Raw genomic sequence first — 18,854 nt, forward strand, 5'->3', positions numbered from 1 at the left:
ATCATTTCGTGGTACTAGACAGGCGACGTGGAGCTATCTCACCATAACGAGGACGAAAACGCGTCGGGTTGTGCGCAGAGTCGCGTACGGAGCAGCAAGACCGCAAGTGTCCGTTGCACTGCCTCATTCCTCCACACGCTAGAGAGAGGAGGAGCGAGAGGAGGACATAGGAGGGAGAGAGCGTGGGGGAGACGCGGGGTAAGGGAATTTCGCGGCTGATGTTTCTGGGAATTTGACGTTTTCTGGAAATTCCGTGGCTTCTGTTCTATTTTTCTAGGGAAAACGGGTAGGGGAGGAAGAAGGTTGGGTCAGGTTTAAATTTAAGGGTGTTGGCTTGGGTTGAAAAGGGGATTGGGTCGGGGACGGGTGAAATGAATGAAGGGGGGGAAGGAATGGGCCTTTGGTGATTATATTAGGGGGGTGGGTTTCCCATGGGCTGAGGATTTAAGGTGGGAATGGGATGGGCTGGAGGAGGCAAATGGGGTGGGCTGGAGGAAAGAACATAAAGGCCCCACTTTGGTCTTTAATAAAATCTTGACGGAGGGTGTTGGGCCGCCTTGGAAATAAAAGAATTGGGTTAATGTTTAGCTTTAGTGAGCCGGGTAAGGGGGAAAATAATGGGAAAAGGATTGAGGTGGGCAGCTGAAAGGGAGAGATTGGAGTGGGCTTGGGAATTAATGAAAATTGAGAAGGGAATTGGATTAATTTAACAAATAGCCAATTGAATTAAAATGATAAATTTAATTAAACATTAAATAAAACTAATTTTCATTAATTATTCAACAAGTTTTTTTTATTTTAGTAATATAATTATGAAATAGCGATTCAAAATATAATCATAATCTTAAACTAAGAAGAAACTTACTAAAATTATAATATTTTGTGATAATTTTTTTGAATAATCATAAAATATACCAATTATACACATAACTATGTAAACATACATATTATCTAAAGTTATGATAAAAGGTAGCCGAAGTGACATAAAGTTCATGTGTTAGATTATTTATTTCAGCAAAATTTATAAAACTAATTAATTTAAATTGTTTGGAAAAATTATGAAGCTCGATAATTAATTTATACCGATGCGGGTCAAAATTGGGTGTCAACAATTGTCCCTCATTTAACATGGGTTGATGCAAGCAATTCGAGGAAAATAAAATTGACCAAACCAATTTTGACCAACCCCATTCATCTTTAAAGGAAGGATTTGGCGAAGGGTTTAGAAATTATGGTCGAACCCTTGAAACGGGTTTCCTACATATCTAAGACTATATGAGAATTCAGGCCACTTTTAGTTCGATAAGCATTATTTACCGCATGATTTTGAAATAATCAAAATCCACGTCGATACTGAATTATAAAGGTAACGAAATGCTCGAGAATAGAATTCGAGAGAGAATGTTGGAATGCAGTCGAGTTTTAAACCTCGAATCCGCCTACATATCCAAAAACCTTCAGAATCAGGCTGTATGTAGTTCGACTCGATCAGTTGAAAAGGAAATCTATTATGCTAGATAACCTTCGGTTTTGTACAAGGGACAAATGTGGCGCGCTTCACACCCATAATTAAGAACTTACACGGACATAATTTCCAAAGCTCTTGGCGCATTGTCACTTAGATTGGAAACTTTTTGCTGACAAATCGAAACTTCCGGATGCGAGACTGAAACTGTCAGAACTAAAGAAAAAACCCACATGCTTCGATAGGGGTTGTTCGATTGTTGTGGAAGTCGCTCCTCTACTCGCGTCCTAAGAGTTTGAAATCCTCATTGTACTGTGTCCCAGTTCGCTGCTAAGAAAAAGTTTCATGTTGTGCTGCATACTTTTTTGATGTCGTCCGCACCTGTGTTTTTTTGGAGAATTCATCCTTTTGGATTCTCTCGATAAAGACTGAGATAAAACACGTCAGCTTAAAAAAGGCAATTAGGATGGGAGACAGTGTCTTCTACCATATCGACACTTCATTGTTCTCCTCCATATTCGACGTCGTTTCGATCGGTGTGACGTATAACAAATAATATTTATACCTTGTGTTTTGCAATATAATCTTCAATGTACTCTATACTTGATGTCGAAATAATTAAATCAATAAATGCTGATGCGATATTGATATTTCTTTTGTCATCATCTTCGACGCTCTTCTTGATGTTTACTTTTATCAAAAATAACTCAGTTGAGGACGAGAGATAAATATTGCTCTTGGGATACACGAGCTCCCTTTCTTTATCCGTGTATGTCCCCTTGCGGGGCATGAATATCTTCCCGCAATACGTAGATTCCTGCGAGTTATGAAATCTTTTCGCAATGCATAACTTTCATTGAGGCATGAAATCTTCTCGTCGCGCATAAATTTCGGCAAGGTATGAACTCTTCTCGCGATGTCTAAACTTCAGCGAGGTATGAAATCTTCTCGCGATAAATAAATTCTGACGAGGCATAAAATCTTCTCGTTGCACACAATTGTTGACACGCGATGCATGATTTTCGGCGATGCATGATTTTTCGCGATGCTTGATTTTCAACGAGGCATGAATTCTTCTCGTGATGCATAAATTCCAGAGAGGTATAAAGTCTTTTCGTGATACATAAATTTAACGAGGCATGAAATCTTCTCGTGATTCATAAATTCCAAACTCGCGATGCATGATTTTCCTCAATGCATGATTTCTCACTATGCATGATTTCCGCAATGCATGACTTTCCGCAATGCATGATTTCTGCGATGCATGACTTCTCGCTATGAATGATTTCTCGCTATGCATGATTTTTCTACAATGCATGATTTCTCGCTATGCATGATTTCCGCAATGCATGACTTTCCACAATGCATGATTTTCGCGATGCATGATTCTCCGCAATGTATGGTTTTCTGCAATGCATGCTTTTTAACTCGTAATGCATGAATATTTATGACGTCTATGTTGAGATAAAGGCAAGATGCATTATCTTTATTGACAATAATTATCTTGCTTGATAATGTAACACAAATAGCGTCCTTTACGGAAATCATGAAATCTTTGTTGAGGTTTTTGTTTGATTCAACTTTGAATCTTGCTAGACACTCTTTGTAAATTTCATATTGTTGGAAATTGTTTGAAATAAACAAACCACATTACCAAGTCTCATGACACAAACGATATGAACTGTTTCCTTCTCTCAGTAAAATTACTGATTTTGGGGATAGTTTTCTACTCTTTGGGAGCTTTCCATATTCATTCGTCTGGAGAATTTGGCCGATTTTAAAACAAAGATATTAACCTGCATCCACAGAAAAATTTTCAGTTTTAAAACATACTGATCTGTGTCGATTCCTTTGGTTGTTTGCCCCCTTGTGTTGATATCTCCGGTTGATCTCCCGATTTCCCAACTCTTGAAACTAAGACAAAATATTTTATGCTAAATAAATGAAACATAAAAGGGAAAATTTGAGAGAAATGAGAATCTTTAAGAAATAGTATCTTAAAAAAGTCACTTCCAAGTCATGTCATATCAGGCTTAACAAGCTTCTTTGAAGCTGACACTCGAAAGGTCTATCTGATCATTCGTTGATGGGTTTTAGGGTCACTCCGGGCTTGTAGTGAAGATTCTAACGGAAGTTTGAGACCATTCTCAAAATTTCTGTCCCAGTTTACTATCTTTCACATTATTCCACTGTAACTGAACAGATCGCGGAATTTTTGAGATCTTCTACAAAATTCTGTCCCAGTTGCAGATCTCGAAATGTTTTTAGTTTGACTTGCTGAAGAGAAGGCTTCTTCTGGAGAATTTTGAGTCCCTCTCAAAAATTCTGTCCTTGTTTATTGTGAAAAGGAATGGAGCTTACGAGAGATATGAACAAACCCTTGTGGTGCCTACGTATCCCATTCAAGCAGGAATTAGATTAAACATAGTTCCCCTTAAATGTTAACAAGAATAAAATTTACAAAGAAACCGACCGAGGCCGATATAGGCCGCCTACGTATCTCCTTTTTGAGAATTTAAGTCGAACGTAGTTCAGATACAAAGAAATAATTAAAGGGAATAAATGGGGTCACTGAAGCCGACTTCGGCTGCCTACGTATCTCGTTCTTGAGAATTTAGGTCAGACATAGTTCATTACAAGAGGGATAAGAATTCAAATTGAACAAATAAAAGCTAACAGAACGATTACAGGTAAATGATAGAAAATGCAAAAATGAAACTTCACACATAGTATCTCTTGACAGCATCTGAGTTGATAGGTTTAGGCCATACACTGCCATCCATCTCTGATAACACCAAAGCACCTCCTGACAGTACTTTACAAACCATGTAAGTACCATGCCAATTTGGCGCGAACTTTCCTTTGTACTCGTTTTGATGAGGAAAAATACGCTTAAGAACAAACTGACCAACTTCAAAATCTCTGGCTCTTACTCTTTTGTGAAAGGCGCGAGTCATTCTCTATCTATACAACTGGCCATGGCAAACGGCAATCATTCTCTTTTCATCAATCAAAGTTAGTTGATCCATCCGTTTGCTAACCCATTCACCGTCATTTAATTCAGCTTCTTGGATGATGCTCAATGATGGTATCTCGACTTCAAGAGGTATACTGCCTCTGTTTCGTACACTATCAAGTATGGCGTGGCACTTGAGGATGTTCTGACCGTCGTTCGACAACCTAGTAAAGCGTATGGCAACATTTCATGTCAACCTCGATGTTTGTCAATCATTTTCCTCAAGATCTTTTTGATATTCTTGTTAGCAGCCTCTACATCTTTGTTCATTTGGGGGCGATAAGCAGTTGAATTTCAATGAATAATCTTCAATTGTTCACATATCTCTTTAATCAAATGACTATTGAGATTTGCACCATTATCAGTAATGATGGATTCTAGAACTCCAAATCTGCATATCAGATTATTGCGGACAAAATCGGCCACCAATTTCGTGGTTACCAACTTATAAGAGGCTGCCTCCATCCTGATTGTGAAATAATCAATGGCAACCAAAATGAATCTGTGTCCATTGGAAGAGATCGGCTCTATAGGACCAATGACATCCATTCCCGAAGCTACAAATGGCCAAGGTGAACTCATAGCATTAAGTTTGTGAGGTGGAATCCATATCAAATCACCGTGCACTTGACATTTGTGGCATTTTTGCACGAATTTGCAACAGTCATTCTCCATAGTCATCCAGAAATAACCGGCTCGTAGAACCTTTCTTGCAAAAGTAAGCCCATTCATGTGTGTACCGCAAACTCCAGCATGTATCTGTTCAATAAGCCTCACAACTTCAAAAGCATCTACACATCTTAAAAAACCCATATCTGGAGTCCTCATATACAAGACTTCTCCATTTAGGCAGTAATTGAGAGCCATACGACGTATCGACTTCTTCTGATAAGATGTAGCATTTTCTTTATATGTCTAGACTCCAAGTACCTCTTTATATCAAAATACCAAGGAAAACAGTCTGGTTGTGATTCTACATGTGAACAATGGACTGGATGTTCTTTCAACTCTAAATCCAGCGGGTCGATTTAATCAGTATACGGATGTTTGATCATCAAAGCGATTGTGGCAAGAGCAACACCTAATTAATTCTGTATTCTGGGAGTATGTTTGAACTCGATCTTGTGAAACCTTTTACACAGATTTTGCACATACTGTACGTAAGGTATAATTTTTTGGTTCTTCACAACCCATTCACCTTGAACATGATGGATCAAAATATCTGAGTCTCCAATGACAAATAACTCGTAAACATTCATGTTGATGGCCATTCTGAAACAAAGAATACAAGCGTCGAATTCAGCCATGTTGTTTGTGCAATTAAATCGGAGTTTAGCTGCCATAGGATAGTGCTGACCAGATTCTGATACTAAGACTGCTCCAATACCTTTATCTTGGTGATTCGCCGCTCTGTCAAAGAATAATCTCCAACCTGGATACGCTTTAGAAATATTTTCACCCACAAATGACACTTCTTCATCTTGAAAATACGTCTTAAGTGGTTCATATTCTTCGTCAACGGGATTTTCTGCAAGATGATCAGCCAAAGCTTGTGCCTTTATTGCAAACTGAGTCAGATACACGATATCAAACTCACTCAACAGCATTTGCCATTTATAAAACTTTCCAGTCGGCATCGCTTAATGGAAATGTACTTCAATGGATCCATTCTGGAAAGGAAATATGTAGTATACGAAGACAAATAATGTCTCAATTTCTGGGCAAGCCACGTCAGAGCACAACATGTTCTCTCCAACAGAGTGTATCGAGACTCATACGGAGTAAACTTCTTGCTTATATAGTAGATAGCCCTTTATTTCTTCCCTGTTTCATCGTGTTGACCAAGTACACATCCCAACGCACTATTTGAGACTGACAAATACAGCAACAAAGGACTCCCATCTCGCGGAGGGACCAATAGCGGTGGGTTAGACAAATAGCTCTTGATAGCATCAAAAGCAGTTTGGCATTCCTCAGTCCACTTAGTCGGGGCATATTTCATCAGCAACTTGAAAATAGGCTCACACACCACTGTTGATTGTGCTATAAACCAGCTAATATAGTTTAATCTCCCTACGAAACTCATCACCTCTTTTCTTGTTTTTTGCGGGCGTAACTCTTGAATTGTTTTAATATTGGAGGGGTCAAGCTCAATACCCCTTCTGCTGACTATAAATCCCAACAACTTCCCATCTGGGACTCCAAAAGCATATTTGGAGGGATTTAACTTCAATTTGTAACGACGCAAACGTTCAAAGAATTTTCTCAGGTGTGTCAAATGATCTGAACTCTCGCGGGATTTGATTATGACATCGTCCACATACACTTCAATTTCCTTATCAATCATGTCATGGAAAATAGTCATCATGGCTCTCATGTAAGTTGCACAAGCATTCTTGAGGCCGAACAACATCACCCTGTAGTGATATACACCCCAAGGTGTAATGAATGCATTTTTATCCGCGTCTTCTTCATCCATCAAATTTTGTGATAACCTGCGTAACAGTCCACAAATGACAGCATCTCATGTTTGGCACAGTTGTCAATCAAAATATGGACATTTGGCAACGGAAAACTATCCTTCAGACTAGCCTTGTTGATATCTTTACTATCAACACAAATCCTGATTTTCCCATCATTCTTGGCGACCGTGAAGACATTGGCTAAAAAGGTTGGATATTGCGTTACATCCACCAATCGAGACTCTATTTGCTTGGTGATTTCTTACTTAATCTTCAAACTCAGTTCAGGCTAGAATTTTCGAGTCTTTTGATTCACCGGATTGAACCCTGGGTTGATTGGTAGCTTATGAGATACGACATCAGTACTTAACCCCTGCATATCACTAACTTCCCAAACAAACACATCACTGTATTGGCAAGCAAATGAACCAGGCTTTCTTTCTGAGTTCCATTAAGGTAGGTGCTGATCTTAACCTCTTTGACATATTCTTAATCTCCCAAATTCACCGTTTCCATCTCCTCTAAATTCAGTTTATGCTGATTCTCGAATTGTCAAAATTCCTCTGCAACATAATATGGTTCCCCACTTTCTTCTTCATAGTCTTCAACCTTGTCATCATTTGTCTCATTTTGTTCATGCAGCTCATGACATGACGTTGGCAGGTCTGTAACTTATGTTACTGAAATCATAAATGGACAAAATTAGGAAAGTAAAGTATAACAAGCAACTAAACAAACAAAATTTAAAAATAAAATAAGGAGGCTTTCATTTAAAACAAAAAATGCAAACTTTGGTCATTACAAAGGGCCATGTTGCCTTTTTAAACATCACAACGAAAATTCAAAATTCGAAAAATTAGGAAAAATGCAGAAATGATGAGCCTCAGGACTTTTCCTGACAACCACTGATTTTAGTGTGCATAAAATAACTCTTTTATACCAAAGAGTTCGCGGCATCAGGATCGGCGTGGAAGTCCAATTCTGCAGCATCTCCCCTGGTTCAGCATCACGAATACAAGTTGGCTCGACCTCCTCTTCGATAATAGCATTGATCTCCTTGAAGAGGTCATATATTCCTTCCCCATAGTATTCAGGCTCGGCGCACTCCTTGATTGGAAAGGATTGAGACAGATGCGGTATCGGTTTATCCAACTCTTGATCCTTTTTCTTCTTCATCTTCATGCCGTCATTTGTGGGGATGTACCCCAAACCAAATTTGGATCCTTTAGCAAGGACCAGAACAAGTTCAATAATCCGTTAGAATCTTTCTCAATCCGAAACCTGGATCGAACCCATTCTGTAGCATTACCGTGGTGATCATTTTGTACACGATTGGCATGGGGGTCTGCGGGGCCAAAACCTCATCGATGGCATTTACTAACTCCAATGTGTAAAATTCCGCACCTTGCGGCATCTTGTCAAACACCGGAACCTGTTTGCCTGAGTGACTTCTCTCACCGTGAACAGCTAACTCCTCATTTTTCCATACCAGCTTCATCATTTGATGGAGAGTGGAGGGGACGGCTCCAGCCATGTGAATGAACGGCCTTCCCAAAAGAAGGTTATAGCTGGTGTCGATATCCAACACTTGGAATTTCGCATTGAACTTCACGGGGCCCATTTGGAGGGTCAGGTTCATTACCCCTAATGTATCTCTTTGCACACCGTCAAACTCTCTTACATTAACCTGGTTTTGCTCCAATTTTTTGAGGTCAAACTTCAGTTGTTTCAATGTCGACAAAGGGCATATATTCAAACCCAATCCATCATTTACCAAAACACGATAGACGACCTCTCCACCGCATATAACAGTGACGTACAGAGCTTTGTTATGGGATCTCCCTTCGGCTGGCAATTCATCATCACAGAAGCTTATGTGGTGTCCTTGAATGACTTGATGAATCATGGCAGCTACGTTATCGCTGCTCGTACCTAAGGGCACGTACATATCATCAAGAGCTTTCATCAAAGCCTGCCGGAGGGACTGATAACTCATCAGTAGGGCCCACACGGAGATCTGAGCCGGAGTCTTCTACAAGTGTTTGACAATGGAGTAATCTTTCTGTTGCATCCTCCTCCAGAACACCTTCGCTTCTGCTTCGCTTATTGGCCCTTTGGCTTGGTATTTCTTTTGTCCTCCGAGAGCAAGCTCATAAGGAGTATTGCATCCTCTCGACCTAGTCATGCCTTGGGCAACGATAAATTCTATTACAAACATGGGTTTGGCGAGAGTTTTTCAGGGCACCAAGGCAACAACCTTTGTATGTGTCAGAATAAAAAACTCTTTCTCTTCCTTGACGCTTAAAGAAGAAACAGCCCTTTCCAAGTCATCTTGGGCAACAAGAGTAATCCTCTTGGTTTCACACTCATCTTCATCTGTTTCTATCATATTAAGGTTTCCACCCCCATAATTTGGCAACGGATTTGTATTGACGTTCGGAACAGCAGGCTGGAGAGAGACTACTTCCTGGTCGATCAGATCCTTGATCTTGTGCTTAAGATTGATACAGTCTTCTGTGTCATGTCAAAAACTGGTGGAATGATAAGCACATCTTTGCTCTGGTTTGTAGAACTTAGAGTTGACATCCGCGGGCTTTGACCCAACAGGGTGGATGTATCCGACCGTGGATAGTCTTTCGAATAGCTTGGTCCATCTTTCAGCCTATGCGGTGAAGTTCCTCGAAGGCCTTTTTTCAAACCTGGGACGAGAAGGATCATACCCGCTTTGCTGAGGGGGATTAACCAGTTGATAATCAAGGGCATTTGGGAGAGGAGCTTGGGTTTTAGGGTAGGGGTTTGTCTGGTAATTTGGCACTGGAGCTTGGTAATTCGGGAGGGAGTTTTGATATGCTAGAGCTTGGACTTGATATGTGGGGGAAGGTGCTCGATAGCTCGACAATACATTGGCACAGTTGGGAGTGATATTCTGATAAAGGGGTGGAATTTGATAAGATTGGGGGTAATTTGGATACATGGGGGGGGGGAATTTTGGAGATTTGGGGGTGGACTTTGTTATGACAAAATTTGGGCATCTGGAAACGTCTTGGCAGCATTGTAGTTGCTGGAATGATAGGATTTTGTGCGATAGGTTTGGTGAGATTTTTGTTGAGGCTTGGAGCAATCTTGAGGACACGATGACTTTTTGGGAGTTTTTCTTCCCCCGTATGAAACAGCGGCAACTTCCTCTCTCTTCTTCCCCATCAATCCGGAAGATCCAGGCGATGTGGATACTCGGGCTTTCTTCCCCGACTTCACACCGTCTTCGATAGTCTCGCTGACTTTGACAATCTCGGCGAATTTGGCTCCGATTAAAAAAATTATTCTGTCATAGTATTCGGGCTCTTGCAGTCGGACAAACCCTTCAACAATCTCCTTTTCAGTCAATGGAGGCCTCACCCTTGCTGCTTCTTTTCTCCATCTGTAGGCAAATTCCCAATAACTTTCCGTCAATTTATGTTTCATTTTCTCAAAAGAATATCGATCAGGGACTATCTCAACATTGTACGCAAATCTGTCAAGGAAGTCATTAGGTAGCGCGCTCCAACTGGGCCATTGCCTGGTTTTGTGTGACGTAAACCATTCTAGAACCTCCCCGCACAGACTCCGGCTGAAAAGCCATATCAATAAAGCCTCATCTTTGCCAACTCCCATGAGCTGGTTGCAGTACACTCTCAAATGCGCCATGGGATTGCCTACTCCTCCGAAAGTATCAAAGTTCGGGATTTTGAACCATTTGGGGAGGGTTCAAGTCTGGGTGGATATACAATTCTGCATAACTCAGTCCGGCGATGTCCGGGATGCACAGCAACTCTTTCATAGCCCTTTTAATCTCCTCCTTTATGTCGATCTTTGCTTCATCCCTTGCCTTCTACTCTTTCTCCTACACCTCATAGTGATCTAACTCGAAACCATGCACCTCATTCTTAGCAGGAATGGGAACTTGGAAGGTGGTTCTTTTTGGGAGGGGTGGAGCTATAGAAGGACTTGGGACGTTTTGGGCTGTTTGGTAGTTTTGTGGGTAGGTTTGATGATTGGTGTTTTGGTTTAAGTGGGGATGCGGTGTTTGGGTGTTGAAGGTTTTGGGATTTTGATTTTGATTCGGGGGCAGTGGGGCTGTTTGAGTATTCTAGGGGTGTGGTGGGATTTGAGGAGGGTTATTTGGAAGCGGTGAGGGAGTTTCATAAGATACAGAAGCATACTAGGGGTTTTGGGTTGTTAAACCTATCACAGAAAGATTATGCACAGGTGTTGATGGCTGAATCTGAGTTGGATCCATGTTTGACAAGGGAAATACATCGGGGGCCTTGCATCAACAAAATTAGGTCCAAATCCGGGTGGGTGGCTAAGCCACCACAACGTCTGTGAGACTAACTTCATCGTTATTGTCTCCCATAACTGTATTTTCTTTTTTCTTAGTTTAGTCTGGGGAAGGAATCTGTAGGATCTTTCAATCTGGTGAAGTAAGGATGATCTGTCAGCTTTGATCGACACAGACCAGTTAAAAGTACCTGAGAAGTTAAAGAACTCCAAGACAGATTGGCTAGTGCTTATTCGGAGCTCAAAATGCATAATATCACACAGAAAGCAGATAAACACACAAGTCGCTTTGTTTGAGGATATCTTTAACCCACTAATGAGGACGGGAATACATTTTTAAACAAACAGGAATTTGCTTGTTTTTTCTTCTAGCTATCTCGGGAAGGCTAAATCACGTTGAGCTACGGTCTTCTTGCAGCTACTTTTGATGCTCGTTGATCTGATCTTCATATCCTTCGCAACATGAAGGAGAATGAAAATTTTTTAAAGATAGGGGCCGGTCCGGGAAAGGCTGCCTACGTATCTCACAAGGAGAATTCAGGCCTAACGTAGTTCGAGTTAGGATGACATATTTTCATTCATTCTTGCATTGCGATTACAAGGAAATTTAAAGACAACATTGAAATTCCTAAAAGATGACACTAACATTTTTGTCATTTCTCCTCCTATTGTTGTGTCACTCCCTTCCTTTCCGACAATCAGAACTGGAGGCTTGTAGAAAATTTCCTCCTCATCGTCCTCCTCAATAAATTCGTTGTCAGAGCCATTGTTGTCTGCTCCCTGTTTACAGATGAGGTATTTTCCGCCCTTCCAATTGTTATGGGTCGTCAATTCCTTATCAAGTGACGCACTTTTGGCCAACAGTACGGTAGTCTCAACATGTACCTTTGCCTCTCTCGCCTTTCCTTCATGCACGTTAAAACGAAGCATGTTGAACCTTTTCCTCAAGCTTTTGGTTTCCATCTCAATCTCTTTCATTCTTTTTATTTGCGACGCCAGATCCTCATCCAATGTCACGACTGCAGATTTGTAGATTGTCGTGGTCTTGTCAACTTTGATTCCTTCCTACTTAACCTTTTTTATTTTGTCGAGCGAGTCATTCGATCATTCATTGCAACTCCTCTTCAGTGAGCTTCGTCCTGATGTTCTTTCCCTTGTCCATAGCGGTGATTTGCCTTTCCTAAGACGATAGAACAGTATTTAGGATTTGTGGTATAGGAGATATCCTTTTGAGTGAGAAACTTGAGACTTGGGAATTTTGGTCGGAAATTTGTAATAGTGGCTTCCGTGTATTCTTTGGAAATTTTTTGATAGGAGTTGGTTTACGATATCCTCATTCATAGCAACATAACACATAATTATTTAAACACACATTTATATCGCATCCTAAAACATACATGGGGACCCTTTTATGCCTAGGGTAGGCCGAGCACATTCTAATGATGTACGTGTGAATTTAAATTAAATAAACAATTCCCCCAAAAATAACATTTACTAATGAATAATAATGTTCACTAAAGGGAAACAAACATAAAGACAAACCCACGCATGGGCCATTCGAAAGTGCAACAAAATCAGGCACACGCAGGGGCTAAAGCAGTGTAAATATATGTAAAAGACCCACGCAGGGGTGATGTCCACTATGCCGCTCTAGAAGATCCTGCTCTGTCGCCGTCTTTCTGAAGTTTGTGTTGCTGAAACATATACCTCTGCATCAGTAGAAAACCTTCACCCAGGCGCCCTTTGTCTTCCAAACTTTCGTATCGTATCCTCTCGATTTTCTCCTGGATCCAGTTATCAAAGTCATTGTAGCTACGCCTTAGTGTTCCGACCTCTCGTGTAGCCCTCTCAAGAGCAACCTGATTCTCCACAAACATAGTGTAGACCTCCTTGGCCTCTTCATTTATCTCTTGTAGTTCGGCCACTGTTTTGGCTTCTCTTTTTGTTACACTGCGAAAGCTACGCGGAGTCTGAAATGAGATGTTTTGTATGTCCTTCTTCAGCCACTTTTTATAACCCTTGTCATACCATGTATTGAATCGGTCAGGGGCGATGGTGTCTTCATCCATACACTTTGTGTTTTTCCATTCTCTGAACATTTTCGAAGCGTAGTGCACTCTATCCTCTCAAATGTCATACACATAAGCGCCATAGTACGCTTCTCTGTGCACGGTTTGTTTTCTTCCGAACTGGCGCAATACTTTAAATGGTGCGTAAGAGAGATTTCCTTGAATGCCTGGTAGAGGGAGCATGACATATCTTCGACTCTCCACGACAACTTCTTTGGATAAAAAATGGTCGAGCATCCATTGGAGGTCTTCTTCTGTCAATTTGGAGAAAATTTGGGCCCATCTTCCCCTTGTTCTCCGATTGTCCATATTTGCCAAGTATAATAAGTTGTTTAAGTCCTTGAGAGTGTTTTTGTTGTCGGGGGTGTGTAGTTCCCGATTCCCCGCACCCTTTGCCAAATGGCTGAGGATCCACCACTCTAGGAGTAGGTTATATCCCTTAAAGTATCAGTGTCGTTCTTTGCACCTTACAAAGGCTCGAGATAGTATGACTGGAGCTACAGGGTAGTATTTTGTTGTTCCTTGATTTTCATATCCTTTGAACAAAGTTTTGATGATTGTTATGACTCGGGTGTTGATGCTCAAACTCGGACCCTAAGGGAAGACCATTGTTCCCAATAATGCTACGGCAAACGCTAGGGGACGGATCTCATTCCACCCTCTGTAGGAGATCTTGAAACTCTCTATTGTACGTGGCGTAGAAACTCGCGTTTCCGAATCGAATATAGAGATCTCTGAACACCACGTGCAAATCCTGGCACCAGTAAGCGAATTCTTTTCTTAATCCAAACCAATCCGCAATATTCTCTACGGAAGTTTTGTTGGGGATGAAAATATCTTCTTGTTTTTTGGCTCTTCTCTCTATCCCGGTGCCTACGGTAAATATACAATTTCTAATTTCTTCCAGCGTCAGGGTAATTTCGGCTGTTCCAAAATGAAAGACCATCTTTTGACTGTCCCAATACCCCGTAAGTACCTCAATTAGTTCTGGCCAACCATTCATGTTGGTCAGTTCGGTTAAGACACCTACATCCTTGTTAAGGGTTCTTCTATGATCCCCATCCAAATCGTTGTACCACATCGTAAGTTCAGGTGGTGCTAAGACAACTATATCGAATTTCGGGAAATGATCCATGTCTGTAAAATAGAAACCCGTTAGATTTTTCCCCACCCCCAAGTTGGTTTTCACACATAGATTATTCGAATGTCAAACAATATGAGGTGTCATGAAATCGAAGTCCTTAGACACAATTTTGGCGGTTTTTTCTAGTGAATGGAATTAATACGCCTTAGGTTTAATTCCGTCTTAGGCTGATGCTTAATATTGTTTTGGGTTTTCTCTATCTTAGGCTTTCTAGAGGTTTTTTCAAATTGACGGTTACCCGAGTCGGAAAAATATTGGGGTGGAGCTACCAAACAACGTCAGATGACCGCATTCCGGCTATTTGTTTGATACTCCCAAATGAATTCTTGGGTATTTCTGAAGAAAGTTGTGGTAAGCCACGTAACATTCATTTCATAATATAAACTATTTGCCGTTTGGCGGGAATATTCCATGAAATGCAACTGTTTCAAAAACTAAAATAAATAAGCAAATAAACAGTTAATCGCAAATAGTCAAATAACGTTAATCTTAGGGTTAGAATCCTTCATTGTCCACAGCAGAGTCGCCATTATTTTTTATCGGAAAAATCGATGAGATTATTTTGTATTAAGAGATTTTGACTTTTAGGGAGTCGCCACTTAATTTTTTAAAAAAAAATTCAGAAAACTTGTGTACAAATAACTTAAACAGAAAATTGTTTGAAAACATTTAAAGGGGTTCGGGGATTCTTATTAACGTCTTAGGAAGGTTTTGAAGGCACCTAAGACGTTCCGCTTAATGCGTCTTTCCGACAACTAACCATTTGACTAATATGTTTTTAAGATTTGCAAATTTTATTTTGAAGTTAAACTTCCTGAAACATAAATTACGTGAGACTTACGAGTTAGTAAAAATTATCGCTTTAACATACAGTTTAATTTTAGGTTTGATAAAATAGTATGGCGTTCGACGGGGTTAGAGTTCTTCTAACTCTAAACTAACGAAAATTATGCAAAAGCATATAAACAAGTAAAAGAGGAAGAGGGAGAGAGAGAGAGAGAGATTGGGTCCAATTTCGGGTTCTGTCCGCGATGACCGAAATTTGGACCCACTTGCTTTTCGAGTATTTTAACCCAATTCTTTTTTAGGTTTTCGACCCACTTCACCTGTCCTAATCTAATCATACAAGAATAAATGAAAGAAAGCAAAACGACAAGTTTGAATTTTGCATGTCTATCTCGATGCAATTTCGAATCTTACATCAATCCTCATGGAATTTCGAATCTTGCATGTCTATCTTGATGGTTTGAATCACTAAAGTTTGAGCTTTCATGGCTCTTCCGAGATGCGCGGAGTAAAATGGAGTCCCAAAGCGGACTCGAGAGGAATTTCACATGCAATCAAACAGAATGGAGTAGCACATGAGACAACATAACAACGGAACAAGTCATGAACTAAAGCAACTTTACAAATTATTTAACAATAAGCAATAAACAAGGATATCTAATTTCGAAGGAAAACCAAGCGCCAAGGTGACATCCTTTAGACCTCAAAACAAGAAAGATAACAAAACATAAACAATAATGCACATACTGTCAAAGTATAAGGGTAACCCAAACAAGAAAATGGCCAAAAGTATATTTCAAATAAATACTAGGCATGATCATGAAACATCCAACATTCTATGTATGTCTTTTTCATTGTCTAAACAATGAAAAAAAATACTAATAGATAACCACATTACACCATACCGAGACTTAGACTATTCAAACAGAGGCTAGGACTTTCCTGAAATGAAGACTCATAAATAAGTTATACCAACGATTACCAAACCAATTCTAGACAGAAGATCATGATTCAAAACTATACCAGTAGGAAATAAGAAGAGAACGTCAATAAATCAAGAACACGCTGACTAACTTGAAGCTTACTCAATTTTTTATTTATTTTTTATTTTTTAAAAAAATAGAAAAACACAAGAACCATTACATCAAAGAAATGAAATATTCAAACCCTTAGCAGCTTAAATAAACTTGAGCATCACTAATAATCCTAAGGGAAAGAGGCTACGCAGCATCACATTATCGAACTATGGCTCTTCAGGAACAGAACGAACTACGACTAAAACGATAAGATCGATTACAACTAACCACGACAAACTCAAAACCGAGAGCAACACATAACCAGCAAACATAACAAAAAAGCAGAACCATAACGCAAGACACTTTTCGGATTCAAGCCAGCAAAATAAGGTGTAACGTCTCATATTCGCAGCAACACAAACCATGGTTCGAACCCCATAAAGAAAATTGATAAAAATGGAAAATATACCTTCTTTAGAGCAGCAAAAAGGTCCAATCAAGCAGGGTGTACTTCTTCGTCACACCACTCGAGCTCGAACGATATTAAGAGCTCAACAACAACTTGAACTCAAACAATATTCAAACTCAATGGGGTTTCTACTTTGGACAACAATCTGTTGGATATAGATGCGTATAGGTGCTGGAATGAATGTAAAATCTCCCTATGGACAAATTTAATTCCAAAAACTAGTTCCTTCTGTGTAATAGGAAACAAGAAGATTCTTCCCTTTTTTTCAAAATATATCCCTATAACTGCGTCTAGACTAATTTCTTCCAACCTAGATTTTTTCCAACCCCTGACCTAAGGATGGTGGGGGGTCTATATAGAGAAATCGTTAGGGTTTCTGAAGGGAAAAGGCTGGAAGGTGCCACTTCAAGCACAAACCCGAATTTGCAATTCCAAAAACCAAATCTTATCCAAAACAGAGGAATATACCAATTGGATGCCAAATTTCAACGGATTGGGAGGCGGGGTGGATATACGAGATCAATTCCTGGTACTAGACAGGCGACGTGCAGCTATCTCACCATGACAAGGACGAAAACGCGTCACCTTGTGCGCAGAGTCGTGTACGGAGCAGCTGGACCGCAGGTGTCCGTTGCACTGCCTCGTACCTCCACGCGCTAGAGAGAGGAGAAGAGAGAGTCGGAGAGAGGAGGGAGAGAGCGTGGGGGAGATGCGGGGTAAGGGAATTTTGCGGCTGCTATTTTTGAGAATTTGACGTTTTCTGGAAATTCCGTGGCTTCTGTTCTTTTTTTCTGGGGAAAACGGGTAGGGGAGGAAGAAGGTTGGGTATGGTTAAAATTTAAGGGGGTTGGGCTGGGTTGAAAAGGGGATTGAGTCGGGGACGGGTCAAAGTAAAAGGGGGGGGGGAGGAATGGGCCTCTGGGAATTAAATTTAGGGGCTGGGTTTCTCATGGTCTGAAGATTTAAGGTGGGAATGGGATGGGCTGGAGGAGGCAAATGGGGTGGGCTTGAGGAAAGAACATAAAGGCCCGACTCTGGTCTTTCAAAAGATCTTGAAGAAGGGTTTTGGGCCGCCTGGGAAATAAAAGAATTGGGTTAAAGTTTTAGCTTTAGTGGGTCAAGTAAGCGAAAAAATAAAGGGAAAAGGATTGAAGTGGGCTGCTGAAAGGGAGAGATTGGAGTGGGCTTGGGAATTAATTAAAATGGAGAAGGGAATTGGGTTAATTTAACAAATAGCCAATTGAATTAAAATGATAAATTTGGCTAAAACTTAAATAAAAAGAATTTGTATTAATTAATCAACGATTTTTTTTATTTTAGTAATATAATTATGAAATAGAGATTCAAAATATAATCATAATTTTAAACTAAGAAGAAACTTACTAAAATTAAAATATAAAGTGATTTTGAATAATCATAAAATATACCAATTATATACATAACTATGTAAACATACATATTATCTACAGTTATGATAAAAAGTAGCCGAAGTGACATAAAGTTCATGCTTTATATTATTGAATTTCCGCAAAATTTATAAAACTAATTAATTTAAATTGTTTGAAAAACTTACGAAGCTCGATAATTAATTTATACCGACGCGGGTCAAAATTGTGTGTCAACATTATATACAGGATTCTCCTGGATTTTATTTTTGAAATATAAATTAGAAGTGGCTGGAATTTTCTTGATGTTCAAAAAAATGGTGTAAAAAAAGTTTGTTGCAGAATCCAATCCTTTCAGTCTGACAATGGAAAAGAGTATATTTTTTGAAGAATTTAACAAATTTTGTTAAGAAGCGAGTGTCAATGATTATCTTACTACTCCTGTACTCCGCAAAAAAATGGAGTTGGTTAAACGACAAAATATATATATAATGGAGATGTCGTGGTACAGGTTGCATGATAAGGAGTTGTCGAAAACTTTTTGGGCTGAGGCCGCTAATACAATAGTATTTCTTGAAAATTGGGTTTTTTACTAACGCATTGCTAAATAAAACTCCATTCGAGGCTTTGAAAGAATTCAAACCATAATTAAGATTCATTAATGTATTTCTTTGTGTTTGATTATATCATGTGCAACAGGTTAAAAGAGAAAAACTTGACAAGAA

General features: G+C 39.8%; 1 protein-coding gene across 1 annotated transcript; it reads right to left on the reverse strand.

Moving 5' to 3' along the window:
* Window positions 1–5,566: 5,566 nt before the first annotated feature.
* LOC138337461 (uncharacterized) lies at window positions 5,567–6,118 on the reverse strand. The gene has a single exon (XM_069287376.1). The coding sequence runs from the start codon at window positions 6,116–6,118 to the stop codon at window positions 5,567–5,569; it is 552 nt and encodes a 183-aa protein (XP_069143477.1).
* Window positions 6,119–18,854: the final 12,736 nt, after the last annotated feature.

The sequence above is a fragment of the Solanum lycopersicum genome, chromosome 7 (genome assembly GCF_036512215.1).
Source record: "Solanum lycopersicum chromosome 7, SLM_r2.1".
NCBI classification, from domain to species: domain Eukaryota; kingdom Viridiplantae; phylum Streptophyta; class Magnoliopsida; order Solanales; family Solanaceae; genus Solanum; species Solanum lycopersicum.